This window comes from Equus caballus, chromosome 14 (assembly GCF_041296265.1).
Source record: "Equus caballus isolate H_3958 breed thoroughbred chromosome 14, TB-T2T, whole genome shotgun sequence".
Lineage (NCBI taxonomy): Eukaryota > Metazoa > Chordata > Mammalia > Perissodactyla > Equidae > Equus > Equus caballus.
The window spans coordinates 62,067,451-62,091,079 of record NC_091697.1 but is presented as its reverse complement, the minus strand read 5'-3'; the positions used below and the strand labels follow the sequence as shown (position 1 = coordinate 62,091,079).

The window sequence follows — 23,629 nt, the reverse complement described above, 5'->3', positions numbered from 1 at the left end:
TTTACAATAACTCATGAACATAACTACTTTCTGTCACCCATGGGCAGTGGGACTTGAGGAATAATGTGCTTGTATGAGCAACAAAGTAGTTCCAACAGGCGGCTGACTCTGTTGGGGAGGACATATTGAGAGGGAATAAAAATAGAATAGGCCAAAAATCAAATTTTTCACTATGCTCAAATTTTGATGCTAAGTATTGTTCTAGAATTTGGAAGACCTTAAATACTCCAGGAATGTCAATCTTTTTATTTTATTTTTGTGAGAAACATCCTTGTAAAAGTCTGCTTCTTTACTCTGATTTCTGATATTCATTGCAAAGATGCAATATTACTGCCAACTAATCTATAATTTGTCTAAAGCCTTCTCAAACATGAAAGTGGAAGAAGATATATGTGAAGCGAAGGTTAACAGCACCCTACCGTTTTATTTTTTTTAAAAAATAGAACTATATACATATTAACATATAAAAGAACTTTAAAATTATAAACATATATGTACTTAATATTCAAGGTTCCATATTGGAACTTTGTTAATCATACTGCTAAATTTAAAACAAGAAAATTTTAATGAATTTTACTTTAGTTGGATAGAAACACTTTAGTATTCTTAGGCATAAAGTCTTAAAATTTTATTTTTAGAGCAGTATGTCCCAAATGTGATCCTTATCAACTCTTTCTTAAAGATTGTTATTTTTTTAAAACCACGTCATTATTTGATATATTTGCTTTAAATTGACTTGCTCTTTTTCGTTTTTTTAGACCTAAATAGCAACTCTAGCCATGTTTCTTAAGCAATGGTACCCATAAAATCATGGGTGTAGTTTGTTAGTGACATTTTTAACAATGCATATTTAACAGATAAATTTCTGCTGTGAAAAATGTGCATCTACATATCGCTTAATATCACCTAGCTTATAACCATTGTTCTAGGACATAATGTATCTTATTATTTTACATGGATATATTTCTATAATATTAAATATAATCATATTCATAATGTAATAGAATCATAAAGCTGGACAATTACATAACTACTATAAAATTAAGAATTGAATAGAGTTACCTCTTCCATCCACAGTGATACCTACTCCACTACTACAAAGACCATGGAATTCAGCTATATGATAAAAACAAATAGAGAAATTAAAAACTCTAAACTATATCTGTTCCATACACAAGGCACTCACATAACTCCAAAACTATCATTAGGAACAATTACGTATATTAATTTCTATAAGAAAAAAAATTTACCATTTCTAACATTATATTATTAACATATTAATATTATATTATTATATTACTATATATTATTACTATATATTATATTATCCATATTATTATAAAAATTCAAGAATTATAGATAAGCATAAGAAACTAAATAAAATCACTTGCGATTATCACTCTGTATATCATTAAAATATTCATAAATGTTACAGATATTTTCTACATATGGAAACACAAAAAATCTAAGTTGTATTATAGAGATCGTTTTTAACCTTTTTTCTCCCCCCTCAATAAGAAAATAATAATAGACAACACTTACATAAAAGCAGTTTCCATGTGCCTGGTATTCTTCTAATATTTTACATGTAGTAATTTACTTTATCTTCCCAATACCAAAAACTAGATACTTTACATCTTTACATCTGAGAAAATGGGGACAGAGACGTGAAGTACCTTGCCCAGGTCACACAGGTGTGAGTGGGGGAAGAGGCTTGGATCCCCTGCTACCACAGACAGTTCATCCTAATATCCCACTTAACAGACCATTTCCTAGTTTTTTTCTCAGGTATGTAGATGTACCACATTTATTCAATCAATCTCTTGATGATGAAATCAGGTTTGTCCAATTTTCAGCAATTATAATAAGTAATATGAAGTTCAATTATGGTGCTAGCTTATTCTCTTGGAACTGAAACTGCTCAGTTTATGCCCCTTTTAAGGTTTCTGATAGTCCTCTTGTCCCTCAAGAAGGGTCCCAGGTTACCCTACTATCAACAGCAGAAGAATCTATCCAGTTTTGTAAACCTTCCTCAACAGTGGGAAAAATCAATCATCTATACTCTACCAATCTAGTAAACAAAAACGACATCTTATTTTAATTTAACTTTAGAAAGATTGGGTGTCTTTTTATAGGGCACTCTGCCATTTGCATGTCTACTTTGTGAAATCTTGTTTGTGTACATTGCAATTTTTTCTACAGAGGATTTCAACTTTCCTTAGCGATTAATAGAAATTCCTTATAAATTAAGGAAAATATTTTCCAAATTTATATGTATAAGTTATGGTCTTTGGTGTCTGCGTTGAAAGTCCTTTACCATTACAAAATAACAGGATTAGATATTCTATAAGAAAATTATTTTGTAAGGTTTAATGTAGGGAGCTAACTTCAGCTTTTTTCCAATATTTATCAACGGTATTCATTATTTAGTTCAATTTTTCCTCTCTGATCTAAATGCTGTTATTATCATATCCCATTTATATTCACATCTGTTTCTAGATTCATTTTATTAGTTCACTGATCTTTTTATGTAGTCTTGTTACCAATTTTTGTACTTCTTTCATACTATGCATAATTCACTTTAATATATTTAGGGGAAAATTTTCTTCATTAACTCTTTTTTAAAAATGTCATACTCAGTAATTCTTCTAGATGAACTGTAATTATTTTGCTAAAGTTTGAACAATCCATTTAGAATTTTTAACAGAATTACAAGCCATTTCCTTTGCTGGAATGTTTTTCTTCCATCTTCTACCTGGGAAGTTCTTATTCCTTCTTTCAAGACCAAACTAAACATGCCCCCCCCCATCCGTGATGTTTTCCCAGCTTCCCTGGGCAACCAGCTACTCCTTCCCTTGTGCTCTCCCTATTCTCTATGTCCCTTTAAAGGCACTAATCCCACTAAACTGTAATTTATATGTCTGTCTCACCAAGTCCCAACTTTAAAGAACAAAAGAGATCGTGTTTATTTTTGAATCCCTCCTGTACACTGCATATACGCAACACAGGTTCCATAAAAGTATGAACAAACAAGAGCCACAGAATAGTAATGTTTTAAACCATGTAATGCACCTATAGTTATAAAATTAATAATGAAACTTATGACTTTCTGGAACTACTGATAGACTACTAGTAGACTGGAACTGCCGACACACAGCAGCCTAAGACCTTTCTGCGTCACGATTAAAAATAAATACATAAGATCAGGTTCTCATGAATTTATTATAACCTTGAAAGTGACAAGCAGATTTTATGCTATTTATCTTCACAATGACCTCAAAGATCAAGGACATTGAAGCTAACGTATTCATGTAAAAAGATCTGCTGTAACAATCCTAACAGGATGGACAAATACATTTTTCTCTTCACCGTGTGTTCTCTCTGCCCAGAGAGCCCAGGTAAATCCCAGCCAAATCTCCTTATTACACGCCTCACATGCCAACACAGATTTGGATTTCTTTTCTTCAATTAAAAATAATGACAAAACACCTCAGAGCCGATGTATTCTCTGCCCAAATACCTAATGTTACATTTCTAGTTTCTCTATCAGATGTGAAACTGGCAAGCGTGCCTACCTGAATTTTTAGCAGGGCATGGTTGGCAGGGCTCTCCAAAACCATAGTCTGGATTGGCACAGCAGCATTCGGACTTGGTCACGGCGCCGGGGAAAGGGCGGACACACACTCCCTTCTTGATCCCGCCATAGCATGTACTGCGCATGTGAGTATCTAGAGACAGAAGAACAATGATTTGAGAGAGCAATAGAGACAAAGAGATTTAAAAACTGGAGGCTTCTTTTAACCTAAGTGGCCACCAGATGGGAAGCTTGTAGAGGGCATCTGCCATTTTTTCTTTGTATCTTCAGCATCTAAGTGTTAGGAAACCAACAAATGTTTGCTGAGTGAGGGAAAGAATGAATCCACATCAACAACTCACTTTTTTTCTCCAAGGAGTTTTACGTGCTACACAAGCATCCATTATCCCACGTATCCTCACAGGTCTTTCATTGAACCAGGTGTATTTCCATAGTTATAAACAACACTTTGAGCTCTAATAACGGGCTATACTCTACTTAAATGACACTTGCTATTATTTCTATTTTAGAAGTTCTCATGAACAATGGAGTGCAGTGAACTTAAACTACCTGGAGATGACACTGATTGGCCACGAGATTTCTTCTTTCAACTTTCTGAGTTAGGTGGGCTTTCTTTTCAACTCCCAGTTTACTGTTGTGACTATGTTTTAATCTCAGAATCGCAATAAATTCAGTTATAAAATAAGAACTACCACTATGTGTCCTCAGCATTGTGCTAATTGCTTTACAGACATTCTCTTAACATTCAGGTCAACAACTCCAGAGGATAGCGATCATTAGCCACATTTTATAGATGAGGAAGGTGAGATTCAGAGGGATTACAAAAGTAGCTGGAAGTCCCAGACTATCTACTGCCTAAGGTGGGATTCACACTTGGGCTTGTGTGACCTTCAAAATTCTTACTCTTTCTAATACGTCATGCCATGTCCGAAAGAAGCAATCCTGCTTAGTACTCTCACTCTAAATTTTCATAAAACACGCTACAATTTTATGAGATAGTAAATGGTGAACTATAAAAAACTCAGATCATCATAAAGGCCAGAGAAGTACAGCTTTCAAGCAGTATGCTGACATGGTAATTCCATCAAAGAGATAATCCTTATTATGAATATCTACAATTATTCACAACTTATTGGAAATAATGTTATCTGCTCATTATGCAAAGTGATTCACCTACTGACTGCTTATGATCTGGTGATGTTACTCATCAGAACAACGTGATTTACGCCTGCAGTAAACAATGAGATGTGCATATGCTCACATGGAAGAGGGCCGTGAGATTTACCCCACCAACTCTGAGGAAGGACATGTTGCCCCTTTTCCTTTCTGCTTCTGCTGTGGCTGAGTTTGCTAAAGTCAGCTCTGAGTTACACACAGTGTAGGAGCTGATGCAAAGACCAATTTGCACAAATACAACATAGTTCATGATTTCCAATATGATTTTTGTGAGTTCTTAGGATGTCACCAATTCTCTCTGACGGTATCATAGAATGTTCAAAGTTATTTCTGTTTTCATATTAAGAACATAAGCCACACACAATTTTTAGAGGCAGGTCGATCAAAAGTCTATAGTATTCACTGGAAGAGTGAGACCGGGTACATACTACTTTGTATCATAGGTTAACAACTCCAGAAGGTCCATGAAAAAGAAATTACCGTAACTTACGTGAGAATTTTAGAGACATGAGTTATCCTGGGTTCCAATCCCCGCAGGATGACCTTACTTAAATTACTTAACACTTTCCTTACTCATTAAATAAAGACAGAGTTTATATGATAAATGAGAGTGTGTTTGTTAAGCATTAAGCATAGTGTCTAAGACACACAGGAAATACTCAAAAAATGGTGGCTACTTTATTTCTCTCTTCTATCTTTAATGAGGACAGTTGACCCTTTCCTGCTTAAAGACCCCAGGCTAGAATACTAGTTCATATTATACTCTTCGAATATAACTAAGCCACTACTGTTCACAGGTGGACAGGGTAAGAGGCGCCAATCCCAGCGGCACAATCAGAATGTGCTCCATGCTTTGGCAAGAAATTGGACCTAAATGCTGAGCTACGTCTTTTCCATATGTTATCAAATTTCTCCATGCCTTTTCTTTCTTAAATATTGTAATTTTTAAGGATTTTCTTAAGTAATTATCAGATTCTATACGCTGTTGGTAAAGTATTTACGGATGCAAAATGGTAATCTTTTCTTCTTCTTTAGTATCAACTTTTCTTTATTGCTTAAAGCGGCAACTCTAAGACTATGCCCTAGACGTGATGCCAGTATTCTAATTTAACAAAACAATAATAACTGTAATAATAACTACATATTATTAACATATTAACATACATATTCTAATTTCATAAAATAATAATAACTGTAAGAGCTAACTTATTGGGCATTTGCTATGTTCCGGACACCATTCAGAGCTTTACCTAGATAATTCTAATTTTAACTTACTTAATCCTCAAAACAACTGAGGAAAGGAGGCAGAGAGAGGTAATGGATCTTGCCCAAGGTCACACAGCTAGTAAGTAGCAGAACTGGGATGATAAAAAGAAAATTAACCTTTTAGCTGACAGAAACTTCAAACTGTTCAGAAAAACGGTAACATATTTTAAGCTAATGTAACAGGATGTTATAAAGGAAACTAAGCTGAAATCCCAGGTGCTAAATATCAAATAACAGGGTGAATTTTGAGACTCCATCCTGAAGGAAGTGAACACGGAAAATTAGTGACCCAGTCCTCACACCTCTCCCAACATCAAGGACTTAAATAGTTTAAGAGAGTGGCAGTTAAGAGAGGATTTTTTTGGCAAGAGCTAGGTTATGAGTTGAGAGTGTTTCCCTCCTCATCTTTGATCAAGAGAAAAGAGCTTTGCAGGGAATAACTGAAGAGCTTTGTACCCACCTCTGCCTGGGATACCCAGCAGGCACAGGTGAGTGGCTGCTATTCCTACTGCAGGAGCAAAGGAGGAGGTGAGATCAACCTCTGTTCAGTGGTTAACAGGGCAAATGTGGGTGTGTCCTACGGATTAGATGCGGGCCATATTAAGAGGGATCCTAAAATGACATGTGGAGAGATGATGAGACACTATCAGAGGGAGTCTATCTGAAGTGGACTGCTAAAAGACCAGAGGTTGGGTGAGAAGTGGCCGCCAGGAGAAAAATGCAGTGTCTGCATCACCAGAAGGGCAGCTGAATGCTTTCAGGTACCCTCGAAATTGCCTGCAAGGAAGAAGTTGGCTTTAAACATCTGCTAAGCCCAGGAATTCTGAAGTTATCCTAGGATAGTATCAGTGCTTTCGCCTTCTCACCTCCCACACTCTGGCCCTGGTGGAGTCAGCAAACTTGCTCATGAAGGTCTAAGGTTAGGAGGAAAGTTGTAACTTAAAATCAAGTTCAGAATACTAACTATCATATGGTACTGGACATTCTAATTTCTAAATTCAGATTATTTTCATTACGTAAAGTAGTCATATAATTGTTTGTTATCTAAAAATAGTAAAGTTATGGGGTGGCCTGAGTTTTCTTCTTTTATTATTGGATAAACTGCTCCTACTGAATAAATTTAAAGGTAAATTTTAAAAGGATGAGAGATCAAAATACAGATGCCTTTTGTTTACACCCTGTCTGTGAGTCATGCTTCTTCAACATACTAGTTACAACAATAGTTTAATTTTCTGAAAATAAAAATTCACATCTCAGTATCTGGGAAACAAACATGAACAAACAAACAAAAAAGAAATCTAAAATTAAAGTGGTAACTCTGATAATAACTCATCTTAGCGATTCCTTTCTAACTCCAACCATCAGTGGATCTCAAAAACATCACCAAAGGCAGAAGACATGAAGAAAACACCTCTAGCATGTTATGGGAACAGTAATATATAATTTCACACAGAGAACAAATGGTCTTTTCATTTTAAAAAGTTTTAGTGACCACAATTGCGAAACACTGGAGAGGGCTTTCCAACAATTTCTGTTGCCTTTTCTGTATGTGGACAAGAGAATGAATTTTTATGTTTGGACAAGGAATTCCTAACAACTACTCATATGTTAGTTGCTTAAAAGAAAAATGATTTCTCCTTCCTAAACTGATTTCTTACTCATTGTAGATTTCAACAGAATCATTTAGATAAAGGAAAAAAGCAACTAAGTGTATGAAGCAAATGAAAATATTTTAGCTGTCTAAGCAGGAAGGAGCTACTTTCTTCTCGTTGCTGTATTTGAAATATCCCTGAGCGAAGTGCCGACATCTTGCAGGCTGAAATAAATCCTGGAGTGGGTAGAGTGGATGAACTAAGTGGACGGATTATTTCCATCTGCTGTTGTTTCTTTTTTTTTCCTTCGGGATCAAAATGTTTTAATTCCCATAGGTAAGAGTAAAGTTTTATCAACTATATCTAAGAAGGAATTTCCTTTCTCTCAAATATACTTTTAAACCAATGAGGATGTCTTCCTTTTACTGTATAACCTGAAAAATGGAGGGTGCACAATGGCTAAATTACTCTAGAGGTCTCATGAAAGCGCATTAAATGCGTTTTCACAACTAACTCACTCTGCTATTGTTATCATTAGAACATATTGGTTGGGTTTTGAAATGCCAAGGACATTTTTGTTTTGCCTGCCTCTTTAAAGCTGATGACTGGTACCTGTGATTGATTTTCATGGAACCTATTTGACAAAAGTATCCGAAAGAAATTCTGAATGGCTTAGAATTAAACATATATCCTCTCTTACCCTTCCCTTGTTTCTGTAGGTAGCTCCCCAGTGATGAGGAATAACTATTCAAAAACATTTCTTGCTTTTAATATAGTCCAATTTCTATGGTATAAGTTATTTACATTTTAAATTTTGGGTAAAAACAAAAGTTTGCTTAAACATAAATACATTCCCCACTGAATGTTTTGCTATCAATTACAAAATCTAAATCCATCGTATTTAGAAATTCAGTTAACTAACATTATCAAAGATGCTGGTTTAGGAACAATTTTTTTCCTTTTACAGCATTTTTGACTTGCATCTCATCAGAGCCTTCTGAAGGGAGCTAGCTGGGCTCTCTGCCCATTTTTCTCTTTAAACAGCTTTATTTAGATGTAACTCACATACCATAGAATTCACCCATTTAAAGTACACAATTCAATAATTTTTAGCATATTCACAGATACATATAACCATCACCATCGAACATTTCATCACCTCAAATAGCCTTTATTAGCTTTCACTCCCTTCTCCTGCCACTCCCATCCTCTCTGCTCTCAGCAATCACTGACCTAACCACTAATCTGCTTTATCTCTCTAGCTTTGCCCATTACGGACATTTCTTATGAATGGGATCATACACTATGTGGTCTTTTGCGACTGGCTTCTTTCTCGTAGCATAACGTTTTCAAGGCTTATCTGTGTTTTCCCATGTATCAGTATTTCATTCCTTTCTATGGCTGAATATTATTCCATAGTATGGATCTCTCTCTGTCCCTTTTTCAAAGATCATTTGGACACTGGGGCCTTTAGAGAATGTTTCGCTCACCGACACAAACGCGTCCGTCCACGCCCACAGCCAGGCCCGGGGGACAGTCACAGCGGAAGGACCCTTCGTTGTTGATGCAGTGGCCATTCATGCAGATCCCTGGGGTCTGGCACTCATCTACATCTGCCCAGAGGGGAACACAAGCCGGGTCATTACTGGGTAAATTTAACTTTATTACAGAGTTGACCTGTTGCCACCCCTCCAGATTATCAACCTTCTGTTTTTAATTTTGTAATTTATGGAAGAACACATACATTTGATAACAACTCTTATATCTAAATGCATCTTTTTGAAACACACTTTCAGAAAGACTAAGTAAAAGTTTCTTCACTTTACCCACCAGGAAAAAAAGAGCCTTACAAACCCATTTTTCATTATTTATTTGTCAACCCTGCTTAATACTAAATAAGATTTAATTCACATTAAGGGAAAAAAATTCTTAAAACTAAGGTAAACTTTTGTAATTATCTTTTATGTACACACATACAAAATTCTAACTAAAGATAGATGCTGTTTTGATATTAATTTTATCAGCTCATAATAACAAACAGTTTGGGGTATCTCGTCTAATTGTCAACCTGTTGGAATTTGTCAAATGTAACCCGACATTAAATGGCTTCCCTCAAAGATGAGACAGCCTTCAAAACACAAGGCTGCCAAATTATGAACATTTCATGACTTTCAGATTACATTCGTAATAAGAAAATTAACAAAAAAATTATTTCAGGAAAGCAGAAACTAGTAAGATCTAGGTCATCTTTATAGGTGTATTTAAGTTTCTTAAGAAATGCTGAAATAGAGTGCCATGCTATTACACAATGCTGCACACTGGAAAACAACACTAATCTCATATCCTGAGTTAAATCCTAACAAGCCAACCCCGAGATGGCATCGCAGCCATGAGTCCAATCAGCAAAGCTACAATATTTCCATTTAATCCTGTACTCCCTGTCTTGAATAGTTAAGAAGTCATTTTTTATTCAGAAACATGAGAATCAGCCTTGATTTTCTCTCTCTACCGTCCCTGGAATTTCTCTGAAATTACAGGGATTGGTTATGAGTCTTACTTGGTATTCAGCTAAGTTTGTGCAATTGAAAGCCCAAAGCACTCATGGAGTTAATTCTGTCAAAAAGGAGAAAACTGAAAAAACCAAAAAACCAAAAAAAAACTTGTTTCTAAGTTTGAACTGCAAAATTTGTTCCATCTTACTTACTAAATTCCAGTTGTGAGTATAAACATAATATCGTTTCATTTATTTCCAAGAGGCATATTTTTTCTTACTAAAGTTATCAGTGGAGCTTGGGTTTCAAAATGGCTTTATAAACAAAACAAGTGACAGGGATATTCAAATTATTTCTTTACTAAATCAATGTAAGATTTTTAGATAACCATATAGTCACAAAGGATCTGTACCTTAGCTTTGTGGAAAAGTTGTAATGCAAAATGAGTTATGAATGACAGTGGAAAATCTAGTTCTGAGAACACATAAAAATGAAAACCTTTCAAGATTTTTTCTTCCTCTTTTTTATTTAGGCAAGAGATAGAAATTATTTCTACATTGTCTCTTCCAGACTTGCTGGAACTAATCTTTCACTCCCTTAATTTTTCCTATACCATTATTATTTTTGTAAAGATATTACTGTTCCCTAGACCACAATGTGTGTTTTTCTAGGAAGCTTTAGACACCTGCCTTACTGAATTACTATGAGATGTGAATAATATGAAATCCACGTGAAGAAACTGAAGTGATTCTTGCACGATTCATTCAAATAAAAAAGATGGTTTCAATCAAGGTTATTTTCCTATCTCAAAGCCATACATACCAGTACAGTAACGCCCATTTGGAGCCAGGACGAATCCTGGTTTGCAGATGCACTTGAAGCTGCCATCTTCATTAATGCACATCCCATTCAAACACATGTTGGTAGTTGTACATTCATCATGATCTGCAGAAGGAGAGAGAGAGCCTTGCATCACTAGCCTCGAGGGAACCAGTTCCCTCTCCTTTCACAAACAATGGCCAAATTCCCCCACATAAATGAGCGATGTGCTCATGGATTTTTTTTTCTAATATGAATGACAGCCGAGAGCAAATAGTGTAGAGAATGTGAAGGGGCTTTAGTATAAAGGACATAAAGGAAAAGAATTAAATAAATTTTGTGTTTAGTGGCTATTAAAACCACATAAACCACAAGTAGTGTTTTATTCTGAGCACCAAAAAGGGCAATATGACTTCAGGGGGTGTTTCTTTTCTGAGAGAGAATAAAGCAATGACAAACCTCATTGCAAGGGAAAGGATCTGGATTTTCATTAGTGAGTAAAATATCACGTGTTGCTGTGTGAAGAGAACACTTCTCTGGGGTATTGGTATCTGCTGCACTGTGAGACATCATCAGGAGCATAAATTTAGAGATTTGGTTATCACACATGCCAAACATTTTTATATCCCCCCACATGCGGGGCGGAAGGAGACCTTTTCTATCTTGTCAGTGTCTATGTCCCAACATGTGAGATATAAGTAGGTGCTAATAATTATCACAAAGAATAACTGCTACTTGCAATTAAACACATACCACACAGGAAATTTCCAGAAGCAGTAAATTATTCCTTGTTATAACATTTCCAAAAAATCTGTCCTTTCAACTTTAATAGTCTTATGTTAAATGCATTTACATTTTACCTAAGTCATGTGAAGAACTCTCACATATGTGTTGTGTGAGCTTTCATGGAAATAGTATATACGGTTCTAAATAAAAACGTATATCCTTTAAAAATCTTTTGCAAAGGAACGGGCAATTTCCATACCAACACAGTTTTTTCCATCTGTAGTTAATTCAAAGCCAGCATTGCAAATGCACTGGAAACTTCCATCTGTGTTCACACATCGACCGTTTTTACAAAGAACTCCATTCTGGATGCACTCATCAATATCTGGGAAAATTAAGAACAGTCAAACATTATTCTTTTACAATAAATACAGATAAAAACAGTAAGATAGTAAATTTAATTTTAAATATCCAGTTTATTTTTACATGTAATATACAAGATAACGTTGCATCTTTACTAAAATTTCCATCTCTCATCAGCTTTTTTTTTCTTGGATAGGTAGGTGTAAGCAATTTTATAGCCCTGACTTATAGTAGCTGAAGAGGAGAAGAAAGAGGGAAATGAAATGGGGTGTGCAGTGAACCTAAGAGAGGGTGGGTGGCGTAGCTGGAATTACTGGTGCAGCTGTTTTTGACATAGTGGTTGGAGACCTTAAAAGTCGGAGCAAGGAGTAAAGTCACTACAGAATATCTGGGTTAAGAGCAACATGATGAAAACTGCTGCAGTAAGCTGATTCCGGCAACCACCCATGGAAGAGCAGGAAACGAAAAAGAAGACAAGCAGAATCATCTGCTAAAAGAATTCTGAGCTGAATCGGCAGTGAGGCAGAGAGTTTGGACAATGGTGGGGAGTGGAGCAACGAAACTGTGAATACAGGCTAGGCTTGATTTGGTGTTGGACTACGTGTGAGGTTCAAAGAAAACAGTAGCTTAAAGCACTATAAATCTTAAGCTCCGTTAATCAGAGAGCAGTAATGCTACCGATGCTCCTCAGAGAAAGGAAGCTGTGATATAGGGAAGGAAGATAAACTGAATTTTTGTGAAGCCAGATACCATGTTGTCTGAGCTATATGTGCAAATAGTGTTTTATGTTTAAAGGGAGCACTTCTGAGGGTAGTATAAAATAAATCTGTAATAATGTGACAGTACTTATTTCATTCCATGTCTTATTTTAATAAATTTACTTTTAACCTCAACAGCCTGGGTCACTATATTTCATGGAACATTTTCATATGTGAAAGCAAACTGCCTTACCAATGCACGCTTGCTTGGTAGGAGTCCTCTGGAATCCAGCATGACATTTACAATAATAGGATCCAGGTGTGTTAACACAATCTCCATTAGTGCATGGATTTGATGTGCATTCATCAACATCTGTGAGCAGCAAAAGAAACCATTAGAGACTTCACTCCATTTCTAGAAATGTTTGTTTAAAGTACATTTAGGCCTCCCAAATTTGAGAGAAGGCCAGTCAATGGTAATAGTCTAAATAGCAGAGTATTTATAAGTGAATGAAAATTCCTTTCTTCAAATACAGAGGTCAGTCTGGAGATTTACAAAAATATTGCCTATTGGAGAGCACAAAGGACTTTGCTTTAATCAAGAAATAATGATTTTTCAATTTGAATAATATACAATGATTAAAAGCAAGGACTCTCAAAAGACACAGCCGCGAGTTCCAACAGGCTATTATACTTATTATCTATAGTAATCTGGGTGAGTCAATAACCTCTCTAAGGCTTAGTACAGTATCAGAAGATCAATTACAAACTTTGGAAGATGTATATTTATATTACCTGTTGTCCCTTCTATTAGTGTTAAAGAAAGAGATTGATGGATTATAGAATTTCTCTGTTAATATTTTTTGTGCTCAACTATATATACATTGAGGCTTGGAAAATATTTTGAAGTAACAAACATAGGGTGGGTAGAAAAAGGAAATTAATTAAAACAAAGCCTATTATTTTTAGTAGCTTCAGGTTTCTTTAGGACCTTAAAATTGGCACACGGATTTTTTTGTCTAAAACCAAGTTTTATGCAAATACTAGTTCTGATCCTAAATGTGAGAAACATCATCACTGCTTTTATTTCAAGTTCTCCTAAGGCTCAATTAAATGCAAATCCATTGCAGAATTCAGGCACCGCACAGCCAAATGACAGACTGAACAGTTTGGACTAGTCAAATCCCAGAAAAATCACACGTGCCAGTCTTAGAAAAAGTTTAATTCATCTTCTCTTGGCAATGCCCACTAAATATTATCTTGAATGCTGGGAAATTAACAACCTGGCTAGCTAGTGAGGGCGTAATGACTTGCCATTTCATATACACGTAGAAGCTATTAACATATACAGTTTCAGCTAAATTGAAGAGCACAACAGTAAAATCAATTCAGGGGTTTACCATTTTAATAAACAGATTACTCCTTTCACAGATGTTCTTAAAAGAGGAGCTGTACTCTATCAAACTCGCAAACCTCATCCATATAAACACTCAGACTGAATGCAATTAAGCCCTCTCTGGTAAAGGAGGGGGAAAAATCTCACAGCAATAAAATAAAAACAACAAGGAATAACAGGATTAAATGCTTTTTCAATTCATCCGAAGACGACTTAAGCCCATTAAGACTCACTTACATTGAAACTTTTGGTTGATAACATCAATTCTACTGAGCCAAAGGAATGAAGCAAAATGAAAAGAGAGAGAGTTTTGAGTGTTAGCAAGCATAAAGTATAACTAATGGACTTTCCAATACAAAATATCTCCCTCAGTTTGCAGTTCTGAAGATCCCTTAAATTCTCTGTGTACGTAATATCGAAATGCAACAATTAAAAATGTGTTGTAGATGCATCTTTATAGATGCCTCATAGTAAAGCTCTGTTCTAGTGATGAACAGGAGAGACCATGTACACAAACCCCTCTCTAGGTAAACGTTCCAGGAAGCAGGGTCACTTTTCAGGACCTGTTCCCCACCTTGAGAACCTGTTCTCAAGGCCCCTTGTTGCTACAGCAGCTCTGCCAGTTATTTCGCCATTACAGCCGTAATTCATTTCTGATTCCTTACTCCCGTGGGGACCTCATCAAGGGTCCAGCACACAGAGAAGATACAGTTGTTCACTTATTTATCTCTTCTTTGGAAGTGAAAACAATCACGAAAAAACTATTAATGACTTTATAATTCCATATGACTTTAAAACCTCATCTGTTGTTTTTTTTGGTCTTCCAGGACTGCTGTAAGATTTTAAGTTTTAGATTAATCACAGATGACCACTGCCACGTCCTGAAATGTACATTCCATGCCCCTTCTTTATTCTGAGTCTCATAGCCTAGCACCTCCAAGTGGCCCCCTTTGTTGTGCCTTGTATAGAGGAAGAGGAGTATTTAAATAAGACAATCCGTGCATTTTGATTTCTCCCTATGTTTTCATTGGGGACTGAATATCTTAGGCAAAATTTACAAGATTTTAAGCCACCAAAATAAATGAAGTAATTGAGAAAGATATTGATTATCAAATTGGTTAAATTCTCAGATACCACTGGGGTAAGAAATATTTACCCTTAAAAACTACTTTATATTTCAACTTAGAAAACACTTTTAATTTGCAAGGCCTCTAAAACTACCTGTGGCCCAACAGAAACAGAAATTACTTCTTACTATTCCAAAATAGAATGATCTGAATGGAGTTAAAAACCATTGCTAACAGAAGTTTGACTTATCCAGAAACTAAGAGTCACAGAATTTCATGTTAGAGTAGATTCCTCAAGAAAAACAGAGAAAAATGTGATGAATAAATATAACTGTTTCCAGGTCTCAGGAGTAATTCTCATAATAGCAAAATAGACCCAATTCTATCATCCTTGGCTTTGACCTTTTAATATGGTTGTTGCCTTTCAAGTTATACCGCTTCATCAGGCATCTAACAGAAAGAAGTTCGCAAAGAGCAATGGCAGCTTGTTATTCCTCAAAACACTGTTGTGACTCAGTCACCACTCTTATCTTGGGCTCCTAAAATTTAAAACACCAGTTAACTTATAACCTCTTAGCTTTTTTTGATATCTCAACTTGTTTATAAACTCAAACTGATTAGAAGTTGACACTAGAAAGAGTACAGGATAAAAATATTAAAAACTTACTTTCTGAAACTAAGCCCCAATACTAATCTTTGTCCCTGTGAGCTGCAACAGTTAGAACAATAACCCTGCCTGGGTTCTAACTTTGCAGGGCTGGAGGATGAGATCAAGCTAGAATGGAAGCATTTGTAACAATGTTTGGGTAAAACGCAGAAGTTTGAGATTTATATTAATATAACAACTGTGCAGTCATGCAATCTCAACCCCATATTAGACAGAGTTTATAAAAAGGGTGGTAGCAGCCCTTCTCACCTGGGTTCCAGAAAAAGTTAGGACCTATTATCGTAAGACATCCATAATTTGTGATAAGCTTATACTCTTGTGCATCCAGAGTGGTACTAATTAGGCACCTCCCTAGGGAGAATTAGGACAACCGTCACTGAAATCACTCTCCGCAGGGTTTAGGTCTCCAGGGGAATCTTTGGAGAGGCTGAGTTGGCATTGCAACTACAGAAAGAACTTCTGATCCTTGAAGATAGTTCATCTTTATACCAATGGTTCACCAATACACTCCTCCAGAGTACCGGTGATTTATTAGCCAGAATAAAGTACATCCGGGGGCAAACACGACCTAAACAGTGGTCTTTGGCTAATTTAGAGAAAATATTAAACTTACTGCCTACTTTTACTTGTTGGTTAAGTGAATAATGCATTGATACATGAATGGCAAATATTAATAGCAAAACAAAAATAGTCAATCAAATTTCAGTTTGATAGACTGTAATTGTGTATATATGTGCAAGAGGGCATATTTTATTTTTTTTATTTTTTTTAAAGATTGGCACCTGGGCTAACAACTGTTGCCAATCTTTTTTTTTTTTTCCTGCTTTATCTCCCCAAACCTGCCCCCGTACACGGTTGTATATCTGAGTTGCACATCCTTCTAGTTGTGGGATGTGGGATGCCGCCTCAATGTGGCCTGACGAGTGGTGGGTGCCATGTCCACGCCCAGGATTTGAACCCCGGGCCGCCGCAGTGGAGCGGGTGAACTTAACCACTCGGCCACGGAGCCGGCCCCAAGAGGGGATATTTTATAATATTGTATACTTAGAATCATATTTTCTGGTGGTAAAATCATTTTCAAGTCAGATAAAAGAATAAATCAATCAGTATTTCAGGGTGTTCCAAAAATAACCATACGGTCTATCACTTAAGTAAGTATCAAATAGTATTTGGTAAGCCAGGGTAGATGCATATGGTTATACACTGCACAACCCTAGGGTGTGCCATTTATATAGATTATGTAATGGTACCCTCTAGAGCTGTGCAGTGCAAAACCTATGCAACTGTACATAGGGATCCTGAACTAAGCCTTATTTAATCATTCTGATCTTGTAGCTCTGTACATAGTTTAGAATGATTGGTTTTTCCAAAACATCATATTTGGCTCACATTTTTTTCATAATCACAGTGCACTCAGACATTTTCAGTTTAACTTGGCAAAACTGTGATACTGACTCTCTTTGTTCTTGGCCTCTCATCTATATTTTATAACAGAAGACCTGAACCCAAATATGGTATTTAGGGTTATGCTAATATGAAACATACACACGACCATTTGTTAATATGATAAATAAGTAAAAGAATAACTTCAAAATGGTTCAATTCCCATAGTCTTAAAACTACTCTTAAAGGATCATCAAAACCCTCTTCGTCACCAAATCCAATAGATTTTTTTGTCCTCATTGTATTTGATTTTTCTGCCACATTTAACACTCGACACTACTTTTCTCTTGAAAGCGTACCCCTGCATAGCTTCAGTGACATAATGCTTTTCAGATTATTCTGCTGTCTCTCCATCACCATCAGTGAGTTATCTTTACGGGCCTATGTTGCTGTTCCACAGGGTTCCAGCTGCAGTACCACTGTTATCTTTTCACTCTTCCTGGTGTTCAGCCTGGGTCACAATATTCACCCTCATGGTTCTAATAGCTACCTGTATATTACTGACTCCTAAATCTGTAACTTTAGCCCTGAATACTCCTCTTAGCTTTAAGTAAATGTCCTAGACACCTAAAACTCAACATGTCCAAAAGAGACTCGTCAACTATTTCCCCCTCATCTGCCCCCTAATCTCCACCTTCTTCTGCATGTTAATGACCCCACCAAACATCCAGTGTTGCTGAGCTAAGAAGGAAGAAAAGGGAGAGGGAGAGACAGAAACCACAATATTTAGGACCAAAAGGGTTTGGGATTGCTGAAGTGGCCCAGCTCAGCAGCAGGTTAAGGGAGCATGTGAAAGAGCATACCCACAGGAGAGACAGCTTGGAAATTAACTTTACTTCAAGTCTTTTTTTTAATCATATTCAATCCAGTTTGTTCCTGTAGTCTAAAAGCTATTAAAAAAGTGAGAAGGATTAAAGAATCATGAGCTTACCTATGCAATCGCCATTTGCATCCTGCTTATAACCCATGTTGCACTCACATCGGTAGCTAGAAACAGTAGGTATGCAGCGTCCATTTAAACAGAGATTAGCATGGTGCTTACAGATGTCTATTGTCTGGTTCAGAATAGCTATGGAAAATTAAAGCACAAGTGATATTTCATCATTACAACGTGGATTACTTTTCTCAGAGGTGGTTTTTAAAAGGATATTTAATAGGACATTAATTAGGTGTAATATCCAAAGCCCACATTATTCGATATTTTATTAAAACTTTCAAGTTAAGGATCTAAAAAATATTCTTCAGACACATGGTTGTAACTTGCATTTGTTAAATTACACAACTGGAAACTTTGCCCATAATGATGTCTTTTCAAAATCTCAGGAATGTTCTACTGTATAATTGAATGCTTTCCATTTCTTTTTTTGAAACTGTGCTGAATACTCAGATATAGCAAATAGGCAATATGCCAAAAAGAATAAACTTAACACTGTAGGACATCATTAAATATTATTAGCAAGAGCAGTTCTTTTAAAAAGAATGAACTTAAATGTCAAGTACACCAATGCCAATTCTGGCCTGAAGCCTATGGTTCTCAATTTCTTAAGTTATACAACAAAAAAGGGTGAGGAAAAGAAAGATATTTCATTATAATATTTGGATAGGCACAGAGCAAGATTTATTCAGTTTATCTCAGTTGAGAAATGGTTCTGGAAAATAATTCAAAGAGTGTATGAACAGGGCAGCTGCAATGGCCAAATGAAATACACTGGAACCAAAAACGTGTTCTTTAATGGCGCCATCTGGATTGCAGTATTACCATGCTCTCATCTCTATTTTCAAAGAGAACCTGGGTCACTCATTCTTTTCTCCAATTTAGAAAGTTTATGGAACATAAAAATAATATTTTCCTAAGATTAAGTATTACTACATTATATTTTAGACCCTTAAATAGTTTTTACACACGCACACACACGCCTTTTGAAAATAAAAGTTAGATTATAATATCATTTAAGGCAGAAAAGTAAACAGTCTACACAAAAGGGGAACACTCACTTAGTCCAGTGATGATGGGGCCCTGTCCTCCAGCTCCCACACCAGCTCCCCCAACACCAGGAGAAAAGCCATTGCCTCCAGGGATGGGGATGAAGCCTGTCCCTCCTGGGCCATAGCCATTGCCATTGCCACTTGGGGCAAAGCCATTCCCCGCAGCGCCTCCAGGTCTGGAACCAGCACTCCCTGGAATTCCTCCTATTGGAAGTCCATCCATGCAAAGTCTGCGATATTCCTCTAGAAGAAAAGAAAGTTCAGTTCAACACAAAGGGACGGCTTTCTGCGTAATAAAGGCAACTTGCATATTGTGATGATCATTTTAAGTTATCTGTACTACATAACAGGAATAAGTAAGTTACTACCTTGATAAATACTTTCAATGCTAGCAGTAGCAGGAAAAGGTATAGAAGTTTCAGAAAAAATGAAAACCTATAGCCATATTTTAAATGAGCTGCATAACCAAAGAATCATCTATACGTGCATTTTGATTTTACATCCCTCAGTGTAACTCGTAAAATTCTAGATATAAATGTGAATGCAAGAAATTTACTTGAATGGACGAAAATGAAAGCTTTAAGTCATGCATTCTGTATATTCAGTTTTATGTGAATCTTCATCAGTGTTGTACTTACACATTTTTCCTATCATTTTTTTTCTCTTTAAGGGATTAATATGGCTTCAGAATAACAATTTTTTTCAAATGTGTATTTTAACAGAAGACAGTATTTAGCAAGCTTTTAAATCTGCTCATTTGTCCAAGTATCAACGCTGAGAGAAAAGAAGCAAGAATATAGCAATTGCCTTACTTCCTTAACTGTTGTCAGAACTAGGGCACTATACAAAAAGAAATGAAAATTATTTAATTCTAGTGATTGTTTCAGCATTAGTATTACTATTACATATTACCAGTGGAATGATGAGTTTCCAAAATTAGATACCATGCATTAACTCTGCTTTTTAAAAATGTTTACTACTCGATTTTGGTATCTTATAGCTTAGAGATTTAGAAAGAATGTGCCTTAACTTTTTTCTCTGTAACAGTACATATACATACATAACTTTATAAGCTTTTCAAAGCTTTACAAGGTTTTCAAAAAGTTTATTTTTCATATGTTTATAATTTAATATGAAGATAATATAACATATCATCAACATTTTATGTGATTAACATTAACTGTACTTTACTATTCATATTATATTAAGAAGAGGAGCTACTTCTCATTCATCCTAAGTATTTCTTGATATAGCCTCAGTTATACAGCAGTTAATACAGCAAAGTGAATGAGAGGTATCCTCCCACCCTTGTATTCTTAATTTTCAAGGTCATTAGAAAAGAGAGGAAATATCTTCAAGCACTGAGACACTATAAGCTGAGGGTACTCCTGAAATAAAATATAAATGAAAGCATAACTTTGTTATTCAAAGACATTCAAGCTCTGGAATGGAAGATCAGGAGGTTTTAAAACCAAATTGAAATATTGACATTCAAAATAATTTTTTAAAGACAAGTCATGATCACCTTTTAGGGCTTTTTCTGATATTAACAAACTGGATATAATAAAAACTGATCCCAAATAAACAATGCCACCCTATCCCCCAGAAAAACACCGAAGTCACATTGAAAACACTAATACGAAAACAGATATGACATGATTTCAAGGAGAAGAGCAAAGGACATTATTTGTTACTAAGTTTCCAAAGACTGTCCGTTCTGAGGAGACTAGCAGCCAGCAGCTCACCAGAGCCTCTGACGGGACAGGCTTCAGGAATGGTTCCAACACCCCAGCAGCGGCCAGGCTCACAGCAGCATTGCATTTTTGTCATTCTGCCCGGAAGCTCTTGTGCACAGCGACCATTCACCAGGCCTGAGAAACACGTGCCTGTTCTCTGATCTGAACATGTGAAAATAAAATAAAAGACAAGGCAGAATTATCTCAGGTTCTTATACAATCATTTCACATATTAGAAGAGGCTAAGTGAAGTGAATTATTTTACTTAATTTCTATTATATCTATTTATTCTCTTATTTTCTACTGCATTTATTCATTCCTTTACTTATTTTCTGAGCAAACATTCACTGAGCACCTAGTCCATGCCATATCCCAGGGATACAAAAATGAAAGACGTGAAGCAGACATGAGCCCACCCTACAGCGAGAAGCCAAGCCCAGACAGATCTGAATCTAGAAGGAAAGCAACAACCCAATCCCAGCCTAAGTTAGTCAATCTCCACATGATCTGCAGATGTGCAATTGTTTGCCACTGAGATTTTGAGGTTGTTTGTTACACATCGATATCTGACTGATACAGGTGCTATTTTAGAAACGTTGATCAGAAGCAGCTCTTTTGAGACAGTGACATCCGAGCAGACTCTTGAATAAAGTGAGAGCATGAGCTACACAGTTATCTGAGGAAAGAGCAATTCAAACAGAAAGAAGGAGATATTCTTGATGTGTGTGAAAAGCAGGGGGCCAATGTGACTGGAGAAGAGCATGCAAAAGGGAGAGTGGAAGACTATGAGCTCAGAGAAATACTGAAGGCAAAATCAGTATAGCCCTGTAGACCCTAGTTAGGGAAGGACTTTTGGATTTTATTTGGAGTGTACTAAGAGTCATTGAATGGTTTCAATTAGAGGAAAGACAATGGTTTACATTTTCTAGAAGATCTCTTTGGCTGCTGACTGTAGTGAGTGCAGAAAGACCAGTGATGATGATACGGGAGACCTCCAGGTGAGAGGTGCTAGTGGCTTGGATGAGGGTGATAGCAGTGAAGATGATGAGAGAGGGCATACATACTTTGAAGGTACGTACAGCCAGTGGGAACTTGCTTGGGTGTGGAGTATAAGAGAAAGAGTCTTGGAAATTTCCTCAGTTTTGACTCAGACAGTTGAGACAGGGATGACAACGGGAGAAGTTGGATTGGAGGACGCAATACAAGGCTCCTCTTTAAAATGTGTTACACTGGGGATGGTGAATATAAGAGCCTGGAACCCAGAGGAATGGTTAGGCTGAAGATCTATACCTAGGAGTTATCAGTGTGTATATACAGGGTCATAAACCATGAGGCTGGGTAAGACATTTTCAAGAACTAGGGGCAATGAATTATGTCAAATGGTGATGAGAAGTAAAGCAAGTTGAGGACTTGAAGTAACCACTGGGTTTGGCAGGACTGCTATGGTAAGGAGTCTGTGCATTATCTTGCAGGATTAGAGGCAGCGAAGTGACATGACCAAATATGACCACAATAAAGGTGACTCTGACAGCAGGGTAGAGAATGGATCAGAATAGCAGATAAAAGTTAAAAGACATCATGAAAAGACTATATAAAATGCAAAATTGCCTAGGGATAAATATTAATATCATCTGTAAACTCTGTGGGTTTAAAACTGAAATTGCCCTTATTGTGACCAATGAAAAAAACTGAGTCTAGTTCACTACACATTATTCAACTTTCATCAAGATGCTTCAAAGAAGTTTTGTCCACGACCACAAGAAGAAAGATGTACCACAACAATCAGGACCTGCATATCAATAATGCAGATGAAACTATTAACTACAAATAATCCCATTAATAGGTAAAGCCTAAAGTTTCTGCACTAGATACAGAATTTAAAATAAACATATTATTTCCTCAAATGGTCCATAGTATACCTCAGGTTGCTTCTAAGGTATTGTTAAATTAATGAATTGGCTTTAAGATATGCTGTGTAAGAATCAAAACACCTCTTTAAATTTCTTAAAAGAAATTCAGTATTCCCCAAAGCAAAGTAGTAAATTTGATGTATGCATGCATACTTAAAGGCAGTGAGACATTTTGTAAACTTCACGAGTTGGGTTTGGACAGTTTGTCACTGGGAATGATTTCATAGGCAGGTTTTTATTCCCAAGAATGATCTAGGGAAATAATTTTCAGAATATTCATTCCAGGAACTCAAAGTATCATATTCCTAGATTTACTCGATTGCTACCTTCCTCAAGAACAGGATGTAAATTAAGATAAGAAAGTCTTAAACTCTTAACAGTAATCACTGTTATGAAACACACTCAGTGCTACAAGGTACACTGAACGTGTTTATCTCTTCAAGGTTTCTATAAGGAGGCGGCTGTACCAGAAGATTAGAAAAAAGAAAAAAAAAAAAACATGCCCTGTCTCTTATCTTGGCACTGAGTGGAAGAACGAAAGATCTTTCCTAAGAATCTGAAACCACAAGCTCCTCTTCACACAGACAGCTTTGATGTCTCAATTCATATTAGGATTGTGGCCTGAAGAACTTCAAAGGAAGAACATAACATAAAGAGTTCCCCAAATTGGGAAACTCCAAGCAACTGGCAAAAGCCA

At 36.2% G+C, this 23,629-nt stretch overlaps 1 protein-coding gene across 1 annotated transcript in view; it reads right to left on the bottom strand.

Annotated features, from left to right (window-relative positions):
• The window catches only part of FBN2 (fibrillin 2), a 236,447-nt gene that overhangs the window by 88,763 nt on the left and 124,055 nt on the right, over window positions 1-23,629 (bottom strand). The window contains exons 9-17 of the mRNA XM_023617761.2: window positions 21,032-21,184; window positions 19,296-19,529; window positions 18,232-18,369; window positions 12,981-13,100; window positions 11,926-12,051; window positions 10,944-11,066; window positions 9,120-9,242; window positions 3,576-3,728; window positions 1,063-1,116 (exon numbers count right to left, since the gene is read on the bottom strand). Of these exons, the coding sequence (XP_023473529.2) occupies window positions 1,063-1,116; window positions 3,576-3,728; window positions 9,120-9,242; window positions 10,944-11,066; window positions 11,926-12,051; window positions 12,981-13,100; window positions 18,232-18,369; window positions 19,296-19,529; window positions 21,032-21,184 (1,224 nt within the window). The remainder of the gene's footprint in view (window positions 1-1,062; window positions 1,117-3,575; window positions 3,729-9,119; window positions 9,243-10,943; window positions 11,067-11,925; window positions 12,052-12,980; window positions 13,101-18,231; window positions 18,370-19,295; window positions 19,530-21,031; window positions 21,185-23,629) is intronic.